At 45.4% G+C, this 19,575-nt stretch overlaps 3 protein-coding genes across 6 annotated transcripts; all 3 read right to left on the reverse strand.

The window, feature by feature from the left end:
- Positions 1-638: 638 nt before the first annotated feature.
- chst10 (carbohydrate sulfotransferase 10) lies at positions 639-4,247 on the reverse strand. Of its 3 annotated transcripts, none has more exons than XM_071464189.1 (6): positions 4,129-4,233; positions 3,569-3,712; positions 3,380-3,486; positions 3,020-3,245; positions 2,733-2,838; positions 639-2,403 (listed from the first exon to the last, which is right to left on the reverse strand). In XM_071464189.1, exons 2-6 carry the CDS (start codon positions 3,672-3,674, stop codon positions 1,851-1,853), a joined length of 1,098 nt encoding a protein of 365 aa, XP_071320290.1. In that variant the 5' UTR covers positions 3,675-3,712; positions 4,129-4,233; the 3' UTR covers positions 639-1,850. The 3 variants fall into 3 exon arrangements, with proteins under 3 accessions (XP_071320290.1, XP_071320289.1, XP_071320288.1); XM_071464188.1 differs by having other exon boundaries at positions 1,827-2,403; positions 2,999-3,245; positions 3,569-3,705; positions 4,119-4,247; XM_071464187.1 differs by lacking the exon at positions 4,129-4,233 and adding an exon at positions 3,993-4,128 and having other exon boundaries at positions 1,827-2,403; positions 2,999-3,245.
- Positions 4,248-4,955: 708 nt separating this feature from the next.
- Positions 4,956-7,317, reverse strand: rpl31 (ribosomal protein L31). The gene is made up of 5 exons (XM_071464192.1): positions 7,188-7,317; positions 6,558-6,661; positions 6,138-6,263; positions 5,115-5,227; positions 4,956-5,027 (listed from the first exon to the last, which is right to left on the reverse strand). The coding sequence occupies exons 2-5, from the start codon at positions 6,659-6,661 to the stop codon at positions 4,996-4,998; spliced, it is 375 nt and encodes a 124-aa protein (XP_071320293.1). The 5' UTR covers positions 7,188-7,317; the 3' UTR covers positions 4,956-4,995.
- Positions 7,318-8,114: 797 nt separating this feature from the next.
- zc3h13 (zinc finger CCCH-type containing 13) lies at positions 8,115-19,520 on the reverse strand. Of its 2 annotated transcripts, none has more exons than XM_071464166.1 (20): positions 19,335-19,520; positions 18,462-18,635; positions 18,086-18,189; positions 17,807-17,921; positions 17,433-17,544; positions 17,127-17,293; positions 16,816-16,964; positions 16,444-16,644; positions 16,175-16,342; positions 15,617-15,960; positions 14,944-15,438; positions 14,546-14,794; positions 13,888-14,410; positions 13,485-13,597; positions 11,710-12,960; positions 10,919-11,605; positions 10,688-10,831; positions 10,256-10,456; positions 9,842-10,005; positions 8,115-9,706 (listed from the first exon to the last, which is right to left on the reverse strand). In XM_071464166.1, exons 2-20 carry the CDS (start codon positions 18,624-18,626, stop codon positions 9,506-9,508), a joined length of 5,553 nt encoding a protein of 1,850 aa, XP_071320267.1. In that variant the 5' UTR covers positions 18,627-18,635; positions 19,335-19,520; the 3' UTR covers positions 8,115-9,505. The 2 variants fall into 2 exon arrangements, with proteins under 2 accessions (XP_071320267.1, XP_071320266.1); XM_071464165.1 differs by having other exon boundaries at positions 13,401-13,597.
- Between the last annotated feature and the right edge of the window lie 55 nt (positions 19,521-19,575).

Consider the following 19,575-nt stretch of genomic DNA (forward strand, 5'->3'; position numbering starts at 1 on the left):
GTAGGTCCGCTGAGAGAGAGAAAAATGTTCAGCTGCACCATTCCGGTTATTTATCACAACTCCGCAACGAAAAGTTCAAACAGACACAGCTAATCTGTTGGTTAAACAAACGTCAACTCCACATTCAAATGACATGGCAGGACAAACCAGTCAGGCAACATGAGAAGTGACCTGGCAGTGGGGAGACACACTCACACAGATAGCCTTAACACTCAAGGTTATACTTAAGACACTTAACTAAGGCTTAAGCTCCGTAAATCAACTTAAATCCATCTGCCATGAGGTAAGCTTGTACGGATCACACTGATAATGTAAATCCCTCTCCACTGGTTTGGACTGTTTGCTGTTAACACGAGGCTATGAAGTCATTGTTTTGCCCTTATTCCCATATTCAACCCAAAAGACCTGTGTGGTGACATTTAGTCAAAGGGTTCAACAGGGTTTGTGAGAACCGAGCAGTCAAATTTTCAATGGTTTAGGGCCACCTTGTGGATATTTGATATTATTGCAGCAAATGAACATTAAGGTGAGTGAACATCCAGGAAAACTCAAGAAATCGAACAATATAAATAATTTGTTCAACCAGAATTAAGGAAAAACATGTTGCAATACACACAAAAAAGAAAAAAATGTGCACGTTTTCTTTTATTTCACATGGAACTTTATTACTAACTAGTGTTGTCCTTGTATCACAACCACCTGTCCAAAAGGTCACCAGGCGGTTGCTGTCGCTTTTTGTGCCACTAGTCAGCAAAGTTAATATTATTATAAATAGCAACATGTAATACAAATGTTGAGTTGCAAGTCATGTTAAGAACATTTACACAGTACATTTCTGATAGAAAAATTATCTTTAAAATCCAGTGCCAACTTTCCTTCAACGTCCCAGTGCCGGTAACAGCTGAATAAACGAGTCAACAAGGCAGAGCAACCAGAACAATGGCTACAGTGTGGATCAGGGAGGTCTTTGTTTCAGTGTGAAAGGTAGTTTTTCTGACCATTTTGATGTTGTTTCATGACATTTAAAGAGTACAAGACATTACCACACCTTGCATGGAGCAAAAATCAATGGTAAAAAAAACCAAAAAAAAAACCAAAAAAACGTTAATACTGATTTGTAGCTCATAAAAACATCAATGGTCGGCAAAATATCAAATCAGTCCGTCATTTTCTCGCTGTTAACTCTCCTTGTATCCCTGATACAGACTTATCTTCGTGTATGTCTAGCATGCTAGCAAGAAGTACAGAAAAGACACGGTTGACACAACATGTCAAAACGCATGGCGTTACTCATAGCTTTCGTTGACAGGACGAATCATTGAAACCGGTGATCCATACAGTGCAATATAATAGCTACATTACAGGGTAACAGGCCTGTATCCCTAGCGTTAGAGTACACCTTTCTGACACATAGTTCAGTCATAAACATTAAATATAAGATAGTAAACATGTTCTCCACTTGACCTGTACCTGTATCTGATCTTTCTATTGACCTTTTTCCACACAAAGCGATAAACTCTGCAGCTGTTATCGCTGAGCGTGTACTCACATCCCATCTTTTGCAGCAACGCTTTCTTTCTCTACCTCGCTGCATCATGACACCGTAGGTTTTCTGACAGCGCGCTTGTGAGTTACGGCTCCTGTCTCCATAACAGCACTGGTAAATATAGGCAGCACTTTTTCAGTGATTGCAAATATAGTCAACTTCGCAACAACCAGTCAGTTTTCCCAACAAAAGTGGCTAAAATGAGAACACAGACTTTACAGTGTGCGATCTACTGCATACAAGCCTCTCAGGTACACCCCTGTCTCAGTAAACCAAACATGTCTTTTAGTCAGTGTTAATCGTTTTAGTTCAGTAGAAAGTCTGGGCTTGGGTAACCAAACAGGTGGAAGTCACCCTGGTAACGTGCGTAGAGACGCCTGATGTCTCGCTTGCTGATGCCTGAGAAGTAGCGCTCCACCTTGGTCCTGTTGTAGCGGGTGATGCCTGGAGGAATGGCGGGGTACGACACCAGCCGGTCGATGCCCGCTGCTTTGAGGATGTGGGGGGCATCTTGCTCCAGTGTCTCGTGGTGGCCAACCACGCTGTAGTTTATTTCACAGGGTGCGCACAACTCCGCATACGTCACCCAGTGAATGATGTGCTCACCAAACTGTCGGTCCATGCGCCGGCGGCCTTCTGCATCGCCCAAGTAACGGACAAAGTCCTCAAAGTGCAGGCCGGAGGCGGCGAGGTTGCTGTCACGGTGGCTCTTGCGGTACTTACGGATGATAGCTGGAGCGATGTCATGCTTGTACCAAGGCTCAAAGCGTGGGTTCTTCACAAACTTGTCCTTGAAAGCAGAAATCAGGCGCTCAAAGGGATCTCTCACAATGAAAAACTTAAAGTAGGTGCTTAATCTGTTGAGGAGGAAAACAAGGATTCAGGAGTAAAAGTTGTAGGGGACGAACTTCTTCTTTACAGGTTGAATTGTCACAGAATACAACAGGCACTTCTGCACTCTTCTTGACCTCACAAGGGATCAAATTACAGCCTCAACTAAGCTAAAAGATGACGCTCTATCAGCAACTGGGTGGCTAAAATTCAGCAATTTCAGAGCCCTTTAAATTGTGCCAAATCAGTCTCATAGAAGAAGACACTGGTTTTGAGGACATCCACTTTAATGACAAGCAGATACCACTTCCTGTCCCAGACAAGTCCACATTTATCACAGTAACTCTAAACTAACCTGTGAGTTATTTCCTGCGGCGTCAGTGATGAGAGGCGGGGCAGGCCGTTTTTCTCATGGTCATGAACGAGGTTTTCTGGGATCTCCTCCACAGTGGAGAACGCTCCTGCCAACAGCAACATAAAACATTAATTTAATTAGCAAATGAAACAAACAGACCTCAAGTCATGAAGTGTCATTTAATTCTTAGGACATTACTGTCATGCTTTACCCATTTGTGTACAGCTGGTGCTTATCATTTTAGTAGACATGTGAATTGTTATTACCTTCATCCAGTCCGCTCTTACCGTTGAGCACAATGAGGACCTTCTTCCATTGTGTGTTGCCCACTTTAGGCGTCTGGCAGAATAAGATCTTGTGCTTGTCGCAGACGAAGATGCGGTCCAGGACAAACTTGCTGATGGAGACATGAGTCAAATTCCTGAGGCTGCTGTTCTTACATACAGTTGAGAGCAGCTCGATTCGCTTGTCAGCGACCGGCTGCCAATCTGCCACTGAAGGTGGTGCTGAGGGCTGAGACACACACACAAAACACTATTGTGATCAGAACCTTGTTTTTAATATCATGGTATTAATGCAGAGAAAAATGTTTGCTGCTTTGTTTTAAATTACAGATCAATTAGTAATCAGCTGATCTGATAAGTCACCTGATCTGATGGCTTTGGAACAGGTTTCTCTGGGCTGGAAACAGGGAAAGGTTTCACCACCTTGGCGCCTGGCACTGTCCAACTCTGACCAACTCTCTCTCCATAGTCTGAAAACGACATATTAGAGACATTTTTTAACCCCTATAATGTGCCAACCCGTAGTAATCCACATGAGGAATAACATCTTACCATCTACAGCTCTGAAGCTGATGAACTTGCTGACAAACATGAGGATGAGCAGCACCCAGCCGCAAGCCCCAAGGAGCAGCCAGTGGTGCCGCATCGCTCCGCACATCAGCCGACGGCCATGGAAACACTGAGCGGCGCTGCCACCTGGACACAGCCGGACCTGTCTAGTCACTTGTTGGTTTAAACATCAAATCATCCAACGTTAAAGCTCAGCTAGGACCTAACATTGTCTGCGTGTCAACTTAAACGAGTTAGCTGGGAGGACACTTGTGCTAAGCTACTAAACGGTTATTGCGTATAGCCAAAAGCTAATGTTATGCTTTGAGTTAGCTTGTTATTGTTAGCTACCAGCGACTGGCACTAGCTTATTCAAATACAGCAGCTACCGTTGACTGTGTTTAATGAAGCTAACTAGTTAGCCTACCAGCTAGCCACACCTGTCCCTCCCAGACAGCCAACAGACGCGGAGCAGACGGCTTGAACCGCGCCAAAGTCTTTCTCGGTGAGCTCCCTTCAGTGCGTCAAAACCGACGTGGCACAAAAGCGCCACTGGGTCTTACCTCCTTTTTTTTTTGAGTTACAGCAACTTCCCAGCCGCAGAAACTCTGGGGAAAATGCTGGACGATGCCATAGCGTCTAGCCTGCTGCGACCCTGAGCCTCGCAACATCCGACTAACGAAACGAGTAGCTCCCTCTGGTGGCGGCCTGGTGGCGACACATGCTGCAGAGCATCTCCCCAGCCCGGTTTTTATCTGCCCATTTCATCTTAACATGCCATCGACAGGGAAATAAATCTGCTCCGTGCTGAGAAAAAACACAAGACTGCAGACATGGTGATTTTACTGGAGTGAAACCATTTTCCAGACATATGGATGAAATACCTACGCTCAAATAAAACCCATTTAAGACAGAATATTTGAAATTTACTATGTATACCTCAGACAGTTGTATATATATATATATATATATATGTGGGCTGCACTGCTTTAAAGCACTAATTTTCTAATCTTTGACATAACCGTTCACTTTCCATCTCTGACCTCTAGAGAAAAAAACATTTTACTCCATAGGGCCATTAGGATTCCATAATACCAGTCCTTCAGGCCAATTATTGTTCACAAAGATATAAAAGTCAATGTCCATTTTGTTTAAAAAAAAAAAAAAAAAAAAGAGAAAAAGAAAAAGACAGTGGCTGAACCCCTGAAACAGTTGAATTATGGTCCTTTTAGTAATTGTGTTACTATAAACTAGGTTGAACATAGGATAGCATCTCTCTGCCCTCTGTCAAATAACATTTATAATATAACCATAAATCCAAATTTAAGACACATCCCAAATTAAACATTCAGTTGAGTACAAAGCAGAAATAAAGACACAAGACAAGAGCTCCTTTTATGTCATTTATTCCACTCGCAGAGGGGACAAATTTAGTTTTCATCAACATTAACTGTCTGCAGACCTGTTGGGGGAAAAAAGAGAGAGGGGGGTAAATTAAATGTCTTTATTGCATCATTGTTTTAATGAAGTCTGTGAACGGCATGTTTACCTTTGCATGTGGTGACAGGAACGTATGTGACCAGGGTGTACAGTTTGTTGGGGGAGTCCTCGTCCTCGTTACGCTTCCTGGACAGCCGTACGCGTATCCTGTACGGCACGTTCCTGCACAACAACGCAAAAGTTAACATCTCCACAACATGTGGCCGCAACTCCAACACTGGCCAGCAGATGTGCCAGGGTTTGAGGGGTCAAAACATTTGTCAGTGTAAAAAACTGGAACACCTAACATGATGTTGTAACCTCAACAGTGAGCCAGATTGTGCCCCACCTTGTGTACTAAACTCAGATTCAGATGCTGAGCACATCAGGGTAAATAAAAAAATAAAAAAATAAATAAATAAAGAAAAAAACCTAAAACACTGACAACAGACTTTCCAATTCATGCAGAGTGATCTGAGAACAGTGACTTCTCCTTGATGGCAAAGCCAACAATTTGCCACTAAATCTTCCAGTCATATATTCAATTAGCACAACATTCAATTTTCAATAGGCCTGTCTTCATCAATTACAGCAACTTAATGTCAGAACTGACAGAAGGCTGAGTAATTTCAACATTTATATAATGCCTCTTTCATCACAAAATGTTTTTTGTGCATTGTATTTGCCCCTGACTGTCAAAAAAGCAGATAAAAATCAAACAGTGGCACAATGAAAAAGTCTAAACACACAGTTTTTTGTTTTGTTGTTTGACTATTTCTTGTCTGTTGTGTGTTGTAAAATCTGAAAACAGAATTTCTTAGACCACACACTGGAGCTTCATGTGGCAGAAACAGATATAACCCAGTCACACTTTAAGAAGATAGGATTTATTTGCATATTTTCAACTACAGCTTACATTGTATAGAAATAGAAAAATGATTACTATTAAGATTCCCCGTACAAACCCTGTTGCACAAAGTACAGTGTGCAATGAAAGTAGGTTTATACTTGTGGGCAGACGTCACTTTGTTTTGATTAAAAGCTGGCAGCGTGTTTTTGCTCAGATACGAGAATTAACAGCATATCATCTCACCTGACGCCCTTGCTCCACACAGCCTTGTTGAGGCGAGTGTCAATGCGCACGTCAGGAGTTCCCATCTCCTTCATGGCGAACTTGCGGATCTCCTTGATGGCGCGGGGGGCCCTCTTCTTGAACCCCCTGCGAGAAAACAGCATTAATCACTTCCGTTCTCGACACTTAATTTAGTCATTTATCAAAAACAACACCACCACCATCTCTTCCATCAGTTGTACACATGAAAGTTTTTACTTCTGTCATTTCATCGTATCTTAATACTCTGGATTAACAATCTCAAGATGCTGAACTGGGATGTGCCATGTGTCTGCATCATAATGTAAGGTGTTTTGGAAGAAATCTAAGTGGGAAGGAGCAACAAAAAGTATCTTAACTGACAGCTTTGCATTTAGCCTCATATGTCTTTGCCGTACTCACACTCCATGGATGCGCTTGTGGACATTGATGGTGTACTCTCTGGTCACAACCTCATTGATGGCTGAACGCCCCTTCTTTTTCTCTCCTTTCTTGGTGGGGGCCATCTGTAAACAACAAACTGGCGTTATTGTTCCAGCATGTGAACCATTCAGGATCTGAAATACTCGCTACACCAACACACTTAAAAAAAAAACATCTGTTTAGCTGTTTGGACGAGAGTGCGTTTCTGCAAACTTCAACCTGACACCATCTTACTACAGAAAAAAAGCTGCTGTACCGTTAATACTAACCGCGGGATAAAGGTTAAAACTAAAAGGCAAACAGCAGTTCAGACAAATACCAGTGCTTTATGTTAGAAGTAAACCAATATAACAGGATTTCTAGTGCAGACAGGACGACCACAAAACAGCCACAACGGCATTTTGGAGCCACTCCGGTTCAGTCAATCCGGGCGCTACCATTCGTCGCCTTTAATCCTCTTTTAAGATGTTCATCCACCTCAAAAACCTCATTTAAAACACGATACAGCACTAATATGTTTATTTAGATGGGATATGTGTTCAATTGCAGCATTAATATCGCAGGATGGTGTTAGATTGTAGAAATATAAATTCCGGGGAAAATACTCACATCGGCTCGTAGTTGAGGCGGAAGTCGGAAGGACGGACCAAAACCCGGGAATTGTGGGTAAAGGAAACTGGTCCGTTTTATTTGATGCCAGTCAACAACAAATGTACAAGTACAAGGTTCCTAGTTTGATATCGCGTTTTTAAAAAAAATACCTATATTAATAATTGTGTTGTGCGCGATCTGAAAAAAAAGAAATAGTAGGCTAAATTAAAAACACTTACGAATATCGATTATCAAACAGAATCTTACAAATATTTGTACCCTTTTAAAAATCTTGAAACAATTAGGACAACAAGAAATGTTTTGCATGATCTGACTATTTAGAAAAGGCATGGACGGTCCATTATACGGGGAGTATTTATGTTGTAAGACTGCTCAGTTAATGTCAGTTTGTTTTGCCAGGAACATATATAGTGTAGTATGCAGTAATAATTTCCAAAAATTCATTCATTCATTCATTGTACAAGGCTTTGAAACCTGTTTGAGACAGAACATGAGGCATTTAGGCATTCACAATATAATAGTTGTCTTTTGTTAGGATTATGAAGATCTATAACCAGATATGAGACAAATGCCTTAGTTTTTCATCAAACACTGATATAAAATCACAAAAATATTCACCTTAATTATAAGCTGTTATTTCCTGAATGAGAAAGTAAAACTGAAGTGTCAAAAATTAATAATTTTTGCTTAAGATCCTAGATGTAGCACTTCCTCTGTAGGACTCTTAAAAGACTTATTCATGAAGGTAAAAGAATCTTTTGTGATTATATGTCAACTTCAGCACTTACCTCAAAATGCAAACGTCTGCATCTACTGGCTGTTGTCATAGCTCTCATATTAATTTAATCTTTAAAACTCGTACTATGTTTGAATTCCATGAGATCCCCAGTTGTTCTTATCAGGCAAAATGTCATTACAATTGAAAAATGTTATTCTACATTTATTTTACAGTAAAAAAAATAAAATAAAATACAGCGTTAAATGAGATATCATTACTTGCACAGCTTGGAGAAGAAACATGTAACCAAAGTGTCTTCCACCATCATAGACTTTAAGATGATGGGCCTCATCAGAGCCCAGTCTTTCCATGTCTGTAATGTCAATGAGATTTCAAGTCACAGTTGCATGGCCGGGAGGAAGTGTCATGTTGAATCCAGGTCTCTAAGTTAACAGCCTTTTTTCCATTCTTATTTTGTTAAGCTGTTTAGTGCAACACTGGCGATGGTTTGTCCATTGAATATCTGTCCCAGCACTCACAGCATGCACAACCTGATATTTTCAAGTGTTGATACAACCACATCCCAGAGCTTCAGTTTATCCACCTGTACAAGTCTTTTTATTTTGACTCTGGATGGTCAACCACTGAGACACAAAAACAAGATGTTCAAATGAATTATCTTCAGTCTTTTTTTTTTTTTTAACCTAAGCATACTAGGGTCTTTTCCTATCGGGAGCATTTTGGCTCCTTTTTGGATGGATAAGGAGAGTTCCACATGGCAGTGTTGAAGATCTGGTGTTTTGCAGTCTATAGTGTTCTCTGCACTCACTTCAGTTCATTTCAGGGAGACATTGCCAAACTATTCAAAAAGAAATACATCAAGCAAAAAGCAATAATGTGTCCACAGACTAACAGTTCTAACAACTTACATTCAGTCAAGGAATAGTTTGGCAGTGCTCATTCATGAGAAACGTTCATTCAAGTCCCGGCAGGATGTTTCAGTTTCAGTGTTGCTGGTCGTTAACTTCTCTGCAGCAAATGCTATAGATTTGTACTGCAGATATTCTGTGATATGATGTCAACAAATACAGTAACAACAACAATCAAGTAAGACATTATTTGAAGGCTGGACAGTCACTTCGTACAAAGCAAAAGACCCGTTACAAAAATCAACATCTAACATTTTTAATGCACAGTTGTAGTAACCAATGCACAATATATGAAAACAAAAAAAGTCATTTGAACTTGGTTAGACAGGTGAAACATACAGTTAAAAGGCTGCTCTAAAACACTGTAATGCACAAAAAAACATGAAGTAATTTTAGGTGTTTTATGTTTCTCATACATGGTTCATTACACACCTCCATAGGCTAGAATGTCCAGTAGTCTATGGCACAGCATTTGCAGAACATCCAAAACATGTAACGCATAACTGAGAAATTCACAATTTTGCTGTTTTTTCTTTATTTCCTCTCATGTCTAAAAAGGCTATGTATGTAATGAGATTGGAAAGAGAGAGAGAGAGAGAGAGTTAGGGGCTAGAAGAAGTGAAGGCTTAGAAGCCTTGCATGTCTTTTACTCATTAAGCCCATTTCCTTCAGGACACACACACCTCAGGCTGTGCTGTGCTGAGCTTACTACTGCCAGCTGCAGCAACTTCGGCTGCTGGTGCCGACCCGCTGTCGGACCGTTCTGGGACTGAAGCCTGGCCAGCCATGGTCCTTCTGAAGAGACGCATACTCATCTGCAGAAGCTCGTTGTCTACTACTGGTGTAGTGGGGTACTGCTTTGTTAGGCCCTGAGGAAGGAAATAACATTGAGAGATTTAAACACATTTCTTCGAACAACTCTAAGCTTTTGAGAATATACCTAAGATCAACACATAGAGGGTCTATGTGAAATTCATATCAGTCAGTGACTGCATGACATCTACCTTGTCATTTTTTAACAATTGCCGGCGGATGGCAAAGTCCCTGCGGGCACACAGGGCCTTGCAGCAGGGCCCAAGGTTGGTCAGTAAACCTGCCCTCTCCACCCGCCTGTTCAGTGCCGCCATGTTTAGAGCCCCAAGGTCGTGCTCAAACAGCTTGTCAGCATCTGGCAAGATGGAAGTGAAAGTGAGTGTTAGATGGATGGATCATACAAAATCTGTGGAGTAATGGCTGCTATTCCCATTATAAACCGTGTTCAAAATGCCTAATTTGCTCTAATCAAAATTTAAATTTAACCATGTTTAAGGAAAGCAAAAAGGATACACATTGATATTAAAACAAAATAAAAGTTCTCAAAATCTCATCATGTTAAAAGTGAAGTGCAAATTACATGATTTTATAGTTTGATGACTCACCTTTAGGGTCGTCCAGCTCAGACTTGCACACCTCTCTGACTTGCTCCAGGAGCTCAGGCCCAGCAAGTCGCTTGGAGATGCCAGCTCTGAGAAGCACAGCCCCTGGGGTGAACCGGAGCAATGCTGCTCCTGCTGCCCGGGGTTCCTGCTTCTGTTTGGGCATCAGGCTGGACCAATCCACATCGATCACATCCAGAGGTCCTGCCGGGATGTAGCATTAAGGGTTTAATTTTACAAGGTACATCAGATCTATTGTATAAAAATATAAATATGTGTATAAGTGTTTAACGATACAGCTGATGGATTTCAGGGAGCAATGCTTCCCAGTAAATTCACACCTTTAAATTTGAAACCAATCCCTAAAGCAGAAGCAAATATAATTTACCAAAATTATGTATGACAAATTAATTCACACGTGGATATTCTTTGTACCTGTAATTTTTTCATCTTCCTGCTGATCCTCTTTTTTCTGGCTATCAGCCAGAATTTCATCCAGCTCGTCATCACTGATTGGTTCGTACTCCTCTCCGACAGATGCGACCGACTGGCTGTCGTCTTCTTTACCATCATCGTCTCCTGAGAACAGAGTGAATACAGATTCCTTTAAACCGACTGTGAAAAAAAATTTGACAAAGTGACGTAAAACTGCTTTAAGTTTCTTACCGTCGATGCTGTCCGCCTTCTCCAGCTCGCGTTCCCGCTGCTCTCCCATGAGGTGGTGACTGTTGGTCGCTTTCTCAGGCTCTGGAGGGCTGAAGGCTTCTCTTGGCAGCAGAGGCTCATAGTCGCTCCTGTCCTGCCTCATCATGTCCCCTCGCAGGTCTCCTCTCATTTCTCCCCTCAGGTCCCCTCGCACTGGAGCCCTGGGGTCCCCGTGGGGCGAAAGGTCCAGCATCATCATCCTCTCCCTCTCTCGGTCGCCACCTCTCTCACCTCTACTGTCTCGCTCACGCTCCCTCTCCCGCTCTCTTTCCCGCTCCCGTTCCTGCTGCTGGAGGAGTCCTTCAGGGAGTAAGCGTTCTCTGTCCCTGATGTCCCGCTCCCTCAGGAGAGGTTCGCGGCCGGGACGCATTAGCAGCGGCTCTCGTCCCCTGCTAGGCCAGTCTCTGGGTTCGGGCTCCCAGTCTCTTTGTTGTTGGAGGGGCTGTTGGAGGAGCAGGGGCTGCTGCTGCTGTTGCTGCTGCTGAGGCCGGAGATCCTTTCGGTCTCGTTCCCGTTCCCGCTCAAACGGCTCCCTGTCTCTCTCCCGTTCGCGACTGTCATAGGAGCCGGCGCGGGACCTGGACCTGGTCTGCCTCTCAGAGTCGGGAGAGCTGCGTCTGGAGCTGTGGCTGCGAGAATCCTGCCGGTCTGTAAGACAACACAGACAGGTATGAGTAAGGTAAGAGATTTCATTGTGCCAAATGGGAGTACTTATTTATAATTCAGAGATGTGTGTGTGAGTGTGTACTTACCTGATGAGGTGCTGCGGCTGGGCTCTCCTCTCCTCAACTGGTCAATGCGAGATTTCCTCTCGGCCCCAGGAGGGTCGTTTCCAACCGGCCTCTCTCGCTCCCGCTCTCTCTCTCTTTCCCTCTCTCGCTCTCTTTCTCGCTCTCGTTCCCGGTCGCGAGAGTTGGTGCCCTGCAGCCTTCCCCGGCGGGATCGCTGACCCTGGAGGTCGTCTCGGTGGGCTGACTCGTTGGAGGGTGATCGCAGGCGTCTGGATGATGTGCGGCTCTGGTTGCTGCCCATGCTGCTGCTGCGCGTCTGCTCTGGGGGAGGCTTGCGGAGCAGCGGCTGGGACATGAGGGGCTGTGGAGTCAGAGTCTGCAGCAGCATCGGAGGATCCTGGGAGAGCAGGGGGGCAATGGGTGGGGGGTTGCACCTCTCCCTGTCCCTGCCCACCCTGGGACCACCACCTCTCCTAAGAGGCTCAGCAGGAGCTAAGGGAGCATGTGTTTCCAGTGGTCCTCCTCGGTCCGTAACCTCCTCATCTGACCAGTCACTGAAGTTGTCCATTTTGGACAGGGGAGACGGCTCTGTGTTGCCTCCACTACCGCGGTGATCAGGCCTCATCGAGGGCGGTGGGGTCCGGGGACCTCTCTTCCTCTTACTGTGGGGCTGGTGGGCTGAAGTATCCTCCTCAGATATATCAGATTCTCCTCCTCGTGACCGTTTCCTCTTTCGGTCGAGTGCCTTCTTCTTGGCTACTTTCCTGGGAGAGTGCAAGGGTGGAGGTCCATCTGCAGAAGCACTGGTCGGGGGCTCAAGGTTGAAACGGTCCCCTACAGCAGCCAGGCTGTTGCTGCCGATAATCTCCTCATCTTTGCGACCTTTCTTCAACCCCTTCCTCTGTGACTTTGTCTTCTTCTTGCCCTCCTCGTGGGACTGGGAGCCAGCAGTGTCTCTGTCGTCGCTGCCAGTGGTGAGAGCTGACGGGGGAGGAGGTGGCGTGGATTCGCGCTGGTCTCTGCCTCTGCTCCGGGAGTCAGTCGGAGTGTCTGAGAGGTGGTCTCCTCGTCTTTCGCCTCCCCTGCTACGTTCCCCGCGCGGCTCTAGGTCCTCGTGGCGGCTGCGTGCTTCCCTTTTGTCCCCGGCTCCTCTGCGCTCCTCTTCCTTCCAGTGACTGAGCTTGTCATCAGATGGAGCAGCCCTCGGCGGAGAACGCAGCAAGGGCTCCTGGGGCCGCACCACCTGGCTCAGCAGACGATGCTTGTCGCTACCTGTACATGCACATCAAAGTGTCACATAACTACACTCAGTCCTTTTAAACCAGTCAAATAGAAGCTTTTTACAACAGCCTACCTCTAGGTACCATCTATGAGCTACCAGTCAAGTCCTAGAATAATTGTTAAAACTCAACTAAGTAAAGGTGCGACTTTAATTTGCAATGACAAGAAAGTGCAGTTTAGTTTAGAGTATTTTGTTTTAAAGTATGATTCGACTTTGGTGCCTGTCTGTTCCCACTGATATTTACTTGGCAATGCAGGAGACAGCCAATACTTGAACATGTGAAATGAAAAGACACGTAGGAAAAACATTTCAATGAGTTTTACCAAAGAAAAATAAAACTTTAAATAGAGGGCATTCCAGGGTGCGCATTATATGAGAGGTGCATCCCCCATTAAACAGGAGTGTGTCCTTTCAAAAAGATTTTTCCTACTGTCAGATGGAGGCGGACACACTGGGCTGGGGAGGAGGGGCTGTGGGTGGAGCTTGGCCTGCCCTCGGCCAATCGGGCGCTCACTTTTGTCCTCTGCACTGTTGTAGCCGTCGCTGTCTGCCGGACTGTGGTCCCGTGTTAGTCGTTTAGGCGAGGAACGTGGGCTTGGGCTGCTCTCCACCCTGGGCCTCTTACGACTAAAGGGAGAGAAGAGGAGAATTATTTCTGTAGCTCAATAATAAATAATAAATAATAATTCTATTTTTGAGTGAACCTTATTATAAATTATGCTGAAAAACACACACACACCACACAAAAAACCTCACAAAAGACGCAATATAATGCACAGAAAAGTGTACGACGGACAAGCATTCAAAGTATTTTTGCTCAGAAACAGAACAAATATTTAAGTGTCAGGTCAAATTGAAACAAATGAAATTTAGTCAAGAGGAACGACTGTGTTGTTCATTCTAGAAATGATAGACACCTTGTCTTGCGATCATCCCGGGTTTCTCGAACAGACCGGTCTTCCCTGGTTTCCTCTCTCCTTTCCCGCCTCTCCTCCCTTCCTCGCTCTCTCTCCTCCCATTCCCGCTGCCTCTCTCGCTCCCGCTGCTCCCTCTCCCTCTCCCGTTCTCGCTCCTTCCTCTCCCTCTCCCTCTCCCGCTCCTCGCGCTCCCTTTCTCTCTCACGCTCCCTCTCGCGCTCCCTCTCCCTCTCCCTCTCTCGTTCCCGCTCCCGCTCCCTCTCCCTGGCCCGCTCCCTCTCCGCAGCCTCCCTTTCCTTCTCTCGCTCCTTCTCCCTCTCCCGCTCCCTCTCTCGCTCCCTGTCCTTCTCCTTCTCTCTCTCCCGCTCCCTCTCCCTCTCCCTGTCTCTCTCTCGTTCCCGGTCGCGGGTCCGGTCATCCCGTCTCTCCTCCAGCCTGTCTGTCCTGCGCTCCTCCCGCCTCTCCTCCCTCTCAGAATCCTCTGATCGCCCCTGGTGTCTGTTTGGCGAAGCTGCTCTTGGATCTGGGAAAACAGAAAGTTAGAAAACACATTTAAAATAAAAATCATTTAAAAAAAAACGCTCTACGTGGTTTTTGATGAGCTGTATGAGCATCATAGTTTACACAGGCTTAAAATAAAGCAAAACCAAATGCTCACCTCTGTCTCGGTTGTCTCTGCGATCCCGCTCTCCGTGCCCTCCTCTCCTGTCATAGGAGGAGTCCCGGGCCTGCTCTCCTCTTCTGTCCCCCTCATAGCGATCTCGGTCTGAACCCCTCTCGGAGCTTCTTTCGGTAGCGCTGCGATCTGTGCTCCTCTCCACGCTCCGCTCGCGCACCGCACTGCTGCGTGACTCCCAGCTGTCATGGGTGCTTTCCAGTAGGGAACCACGGGAGTTTCTGTTTGAGCCTGACAGACGGTGAAAAGGAGAATGTTATGGATGAAGGAGATAGATACATAAACAGAAGTACAGCAGTATACTGTAAGCATCACCCTGAGTGCAAGTTTGTCTCCTGACTACAAGTTAAACTGAAGCTAAATGTAATGTCAGTTCTTGCCTTTATCAGATGTTTCGTTAGCACGTCCTCTCCCTCGTCCGTTCCTCTCAGCTCTGTCTGTCCTGTTCTCCGTCCTTGCGTCAGCTCTCCCTCCTTCTTCACGACCATGACCTCTCCCGTAACTCCTGTCGTCCTGAGACATTTCCTCCTTCCGGTGGGCGTCAGTCCTCTCCCTCTCTCGCTCCTTCTCTCGCTCTCTTTCCTTCTCCCTCTCCTTCTCCCGGTCCCTCTCTCGTTCCCGTTCGCGATCCCGACGCTCCAGGGACTCTCGACTGGACCGGGTCTCCGTCCTACTGTCTCTGGAGTCTTTTATGTCCCTGTTGTCTCGGTGGTCGCGAGAGTCTCTGGTTGTTTCCCTTCCTCGCTCGCGAGCTTCCCGGCGCTCACGAGCCTCTCTGGTCTCCCTGTCGTCGCGAGCGTCTCGTGATGAGACCTGTTCAGTGTCATAATCCCGGTCGTCACGGACACTGTCTTTCTCTCGCTTGCTGCGGCTATCTGTTTGAAAAGAGACAAGTGAAATGAATGGATTATTTTAATTCTAAAAAAGCTTACAAGACATTTTAGATGCTGTATTGATCTCACCCTCTTGCTCACAGAGGCTCACTGCACCATGCGGTAAAAAGTATCAAACAAAGAGAAACAAGACAAATACAGTAGAAGAGTGTGAAGATACCATCTCTGCGCTCGTGTCTGCGCTCCTGGGCGGGCGGACTCCTGTCCCTCTCACCACGACTCCTCTCTCGTCCCCTGGAGTGGTGCCGGCTGGGGCTCGATCTGTCAGATCGGCGGTGGGGTGAGGAGGCGTCGTGGGAGGCCGGGGGTGATCGGGAGCGTCTGGAGCTCTGAGGCGAGGAGGCGGAGGCCGCTGCCCCACTGCTCCGATGGTAGGTGGGGGAGGACGAGCGACGCCGACGAGGAGAGGGAGAGTGCCGCTGGGCGGAGGAGCCAGAGTGGGAGGAAGGGGAGTGGTGGCGGGGAGGAGTGGGAGTGCGCTGGTGGCGTGGAGGAGAGGGAGACCTATGGTGAGAAAAGACAGTTAGTTCCTTGCAGGCACTCAACTATACTGATATGAACATGGCTCATTATCAAATATATATATATATATATATATATATATATATATATATATATATATATATAATATATTAAAACATTATATTTTAGTTGTGAAATGTCCAGTAGTTCTGTGGAAAGTGAACATCGTTTTGCTCACTGGCCTACGTGCGCTAACCTGCGGGGAGGGGAGGCCAGTACAGAGGTTTTATGGGACGAGGCTTTAGGAGAGGTGGATTTCTTCCGGGCTGAGGGTGAAACACCTCTGGATGGAGACGACACGCTACCAGAACGCTCCTCTGACGTCACTGACCGCTTGGCTTTGTGGGAGCTGTCTGATCGGTCCCTGTAAACGACAGGTTTATATTCAACAGAACGAGGATTACAAGTTGAAGGTGACAACTAAGGGTGAGTGAGGAGGAATTTGCTCGCAGGTCCACACCATACCTGCGTTTTTCCTTCTTCTCTTTGTGTTTCTCTGTATCTCGTCCCCTATCTTTCCCTTCCTTCTGCTTCTCCTCAGACTTCTCCTTGTTTTTGTGCTTGCCTTTATGTTTCTTCCCCATCACAGGAATGTCCAGGGGGACCGGGGGAGGAGGACTGGGGGTACGGGGCCCTTTCTTTTTGCTATGGCCCCCTTTTGAAGACCTGGTTGGAACAAGATGGAAAAGGTCCAAATAGCAATCATCAGTAACCAACCTTTCCACCAATCTGCTGAATATTTTCTGAGATATCCTGGAACTAACAGAACAAAAAGGAGTGAAAACCTCACCTCCTTAGCAAAAGTAACACACATAAAGGCCACCCACTCACTCCTACCTGGCTGATTCTGAAACAGGTGAGGATATAGAAGCCTTCTTCTCTTTCTTTCCAGAGCCTAGCCCTTTGGCTCCACTTTTGTGTTTTGGGGAGCCACTGGACTTCCTGGATGAGGGTGAATCTTTCGAGCTTAACTGCTCCGGGGAGGCCTGAGGGACAGATAATGACAGATCAGGTGGCAATTCAAATCCCTCGTACAGACTACTACTGCTGCTGCTGCGAGAGCGGTGAGTTGCCCTGGAGGAAATCACAACAAAGATAGAAACTAGTTCGCGTAGCCAACTCATGACAACACTCACTATTACTATTACCTTTGGTAAGGAGGTTGTTCTTGTCTTGGTGGGGGTCTCGTCTTTCTTGATGACAATCTCCTCCCTCTTTTCCAGGTTCTCCTGCTCCAGTTTCATCAGCTCACGTTGAATCTTCTGGCGTTTCATCTCTAGAGATAACTCGTAGTCGTAGTCACCAATATCCGAATCTGACAGTCAACCAAAAAAACGTGAGAAAAGAAAGGAATCTGTCAAGTCAAAGCAAAGCACCATAAGAATATTCTATAGTTCACACTAAATCATAAAATAAACTTAAGAGCCTAAACATTGTAAAACAAGCTGTTGTACCTTCACGATTGGTTTCCCACTCTGTGGGTTCTTCTTCACTGGCTGGGGTGCGCTCCTTTGTAATTTTTATGTCCTCCTTCTCCCTGTGTCGGCCTCTGGAGGAGTCTCTCTGCTGTAGATGGACACACACATTAATGTTAGAATGACACCTACATCTTGTCTCGCATCCTCTGCATTTTCTTCTTTTATATGTGTTAAAATTAAATGTGTTCTAGTTCCAAGCTCATTGATTCACAGAATAAAAATCAGCCTCAGATTCAGAGTCAGCAGTGGCACCAGAGCCGAGTCTTCACTTTTAAAATCAGCCCCGATTTAAACGTCCACCAACAGATTATTACTTAAAAAAGTAGAGACAAATGGAGCAGAGGACTCACTCTAGCTGTGGGGGATGTGGGCTCGTCAAGGTCTCGCTTCAGGTTTTCTGGGTCAACATCCTGTCTTTTATTCTTCATCCTCTCCCGTAGATCACCTGTGGGTCTCTCGGTTGACCTGCTCCATTAAGACGTACACACACACACACAAAAACATACACATGCTGTGAAGCTGTGTAGATTATATATTTGATTTGAGATGGACATAATTCAGAAAACAATCAAAAGCCAGTAAACATGGTGATAGAAAATAAAGGGAATAGTATGTCCAGGCCATCTTACCGACTAAAGCTAAATCCTTTGCCTCGTGGCTGAGTTCCATGTGTGTAGCGACAAGTGTTGCCGTAACTGCAATTACCGGTCTTCAACCAATTTCTACAGTGACTCTGGAAGGGACACACAAACAACAACAACAACTACTAATCAAACTGAGACAGAAATCACAGTAGGGAGACTATGAGGATAACAGGTTCAGAATAAAACTCAAAACAGTCATTGTCATATTCTCTCCAGGGGCACAGGATTGTGGTTGACCCTGATCTTTGACATCATTGAAATAACAGCAGAGGGTGAACAACATGCTATACCATATGCATTGAAAAATTCTGGAAATCCCATTTGGCATCCGTGTAAGTGTTTAAGCCTTGACAATACATACATCAGCAGCATTACTCCCAGTGCTGGGACCAAGTCTTTCGAACACACTGGGCCTGCGGGAGGGGGCGGCGGGGTTGCTGGTGCTGCTGGTCGTGGTGCTGCTGCTGCTGCTGTCAGATATGGTTTTTGAATTCTCCACTGTTACCTTCCGCCTGATCTTGGACATTCTGCAGGACTGGAAATATAATAATGTTAAAATAACTGTTTCTGGGAAGTCATCTGCACCAATACACTCTGAGACTTAAATAGGAATGTTAAAGAAGTATTTCTATAAAGGTTAATGGACTAATGGCATTAAAAACAACATGTCTAAAACTATACTCCACCGATCTCTCCAAGCTGTGTGACTATGCTTCACCACCAGCTCTCACTTCATTCATTCCGGGTGCAAAGCTACAGCTCCTAGCACTAAGAAGTTTCTTTTAATTCATAACTTTCCTGTGAGACTGAAATTCACAAGCTGGGCTGCCTGCAGTTTTAGTTTCCCCTACTCGTAGCCGCACATTGGAAACATAAACACATGCAAATAGCTTGGTCTGTTGTTGTCTGTGCAGCTGCTCTGCGCTAACTTCCAGCGACCGAGTCCTGCTTGTTAGCTTAAGATTAGCTAAAGTTCCCAGCTAGCAACCCGACTTCAATGCTATTGTTTTAGCGTCCTGCAGTCATACATATTCAATATCTAGTCGGCTGATGACTAACGATAATTATTTTTTGCATGCTGGAAAAAAACAAACAAAAAAAAAACAAGCGAATGAATGCTAATGCTAAAGTTAGTTAACCAAAGAGCTAATGACTTCATGTTTTATCTTGGCGTGGGCCTTGAAGCTTCAGCAGCGTGTCTGACGGACAATGTGCAGGAGAGCAGCCGTCTCACCCAGGATATTAATTCGGCGTCGCATCTACTTTAGTCCAGTCAGAGGATTCAGCACTTGTAGAATTAACAAGGCTTATTCTTTAAAATCAAAGGCAGAAACTGCCCTGGGTGCCTTCATATTGGCGGAAGGTGCGCATCATACGTCCCGTTCTTCTTCTGTGGTTTTTGTGTTTGCGCTCCCCCGGTGTTACATTACCGCCGACCGCCGAATATCCTCTCTGCGCTTTTATTTATTGGTTTA

This window comes from Trachinotus anak, unplaced genomic scaffold (genome assembly GCF_046630095.1).
Source record: "Trachinotus anak isolate AG129_WGS33_773 ecotype Australia unplaced genomic scaffold, CSIRO_AGI_Tana_v1 ptg000026l, whole genome shotgun sequence".
NCBI lineage: Eukaryota > Metazoa > Chordata > Actinopteri > Carangiformes > Carangidae > Trachinotus > Trachinotus anak.

What these genes read in the sequence shown, in the direction of transcription:
- zc3h13 (XM_071464165.1), bottom strand. Translation starts at nt 18,626, where the DNA reads ATGTCCAAGATCAGGCGGAAGGTAACAGTGGAGAATTCAAAAACCATA. An exon ending in CCTGTTTCAGAATCAGCCAG is followed by an intron (nt 16,645 to 16,815) that starts GTAGGAGTGAGT and finishes TGTTCCAACCAG; the next exon opens with GTCTTCAAAAGGGGGCCATA. An exon ending in CGGGATGATCGCAAGACAAG is followed by an intron (nt 13,598 to 13,887) that starts GTGTCTATCATT and finishes CTCTCCCTTTAG; the next exon opens with TCGTAAGAGGCCCAGGGTGG.
- chst10 (XM_071464188.1), bottom strand. Translation starts at nt 3,674, where the DNA reads ATGTGCGGAGCGATGCGGCACCACTGGCTGCTCCTTGGGGCTTGCGGC. An exon ending in CAGCTTCAGAGCTGTAGATG is followed by an intron (nt 3,487 to 3,568) that starts GTAAGATGTTAT and finishes TGTCGTTTTCAG; the next exon opens with ACTATGGAGAGAGAGTTGGT. An exon ending in TTCCAAAGCCATCAGATCAG is followed by an intron (nt 3,246 to 3,379) that starts GTGACTTATCAG and finishes TGTGTGTCTCAG; the next exon opens with CCCTCAGCACCACCTTCAGT.
- rpl31 (XM_071464192.1), bottom strand. Translation starts at nt 6,661, where the DNA reads ATGGCCCCCACCAAGAAAGGAGAGAAAAAGAAGGGGCGTTCAGCCATC. An exon ending in CACAAGCGCATCCATGGAGT is followed by an intron (nt 6,264 to 6,557) that starts GTGAGTACGGCA and finishes GTTTTCTCGCAG; the next exon opens with GGGGTTCAAGAAGAGGGCCC. An exon ending in TCCTGTCACCACATGCAAAG is followed by an intron (nt 5,028 to 5,114) that starts GTAAACATGCCG and finishes TTCCCCCAACAG; the next exon opens with GTCTGCAGACAGTTAATGTT.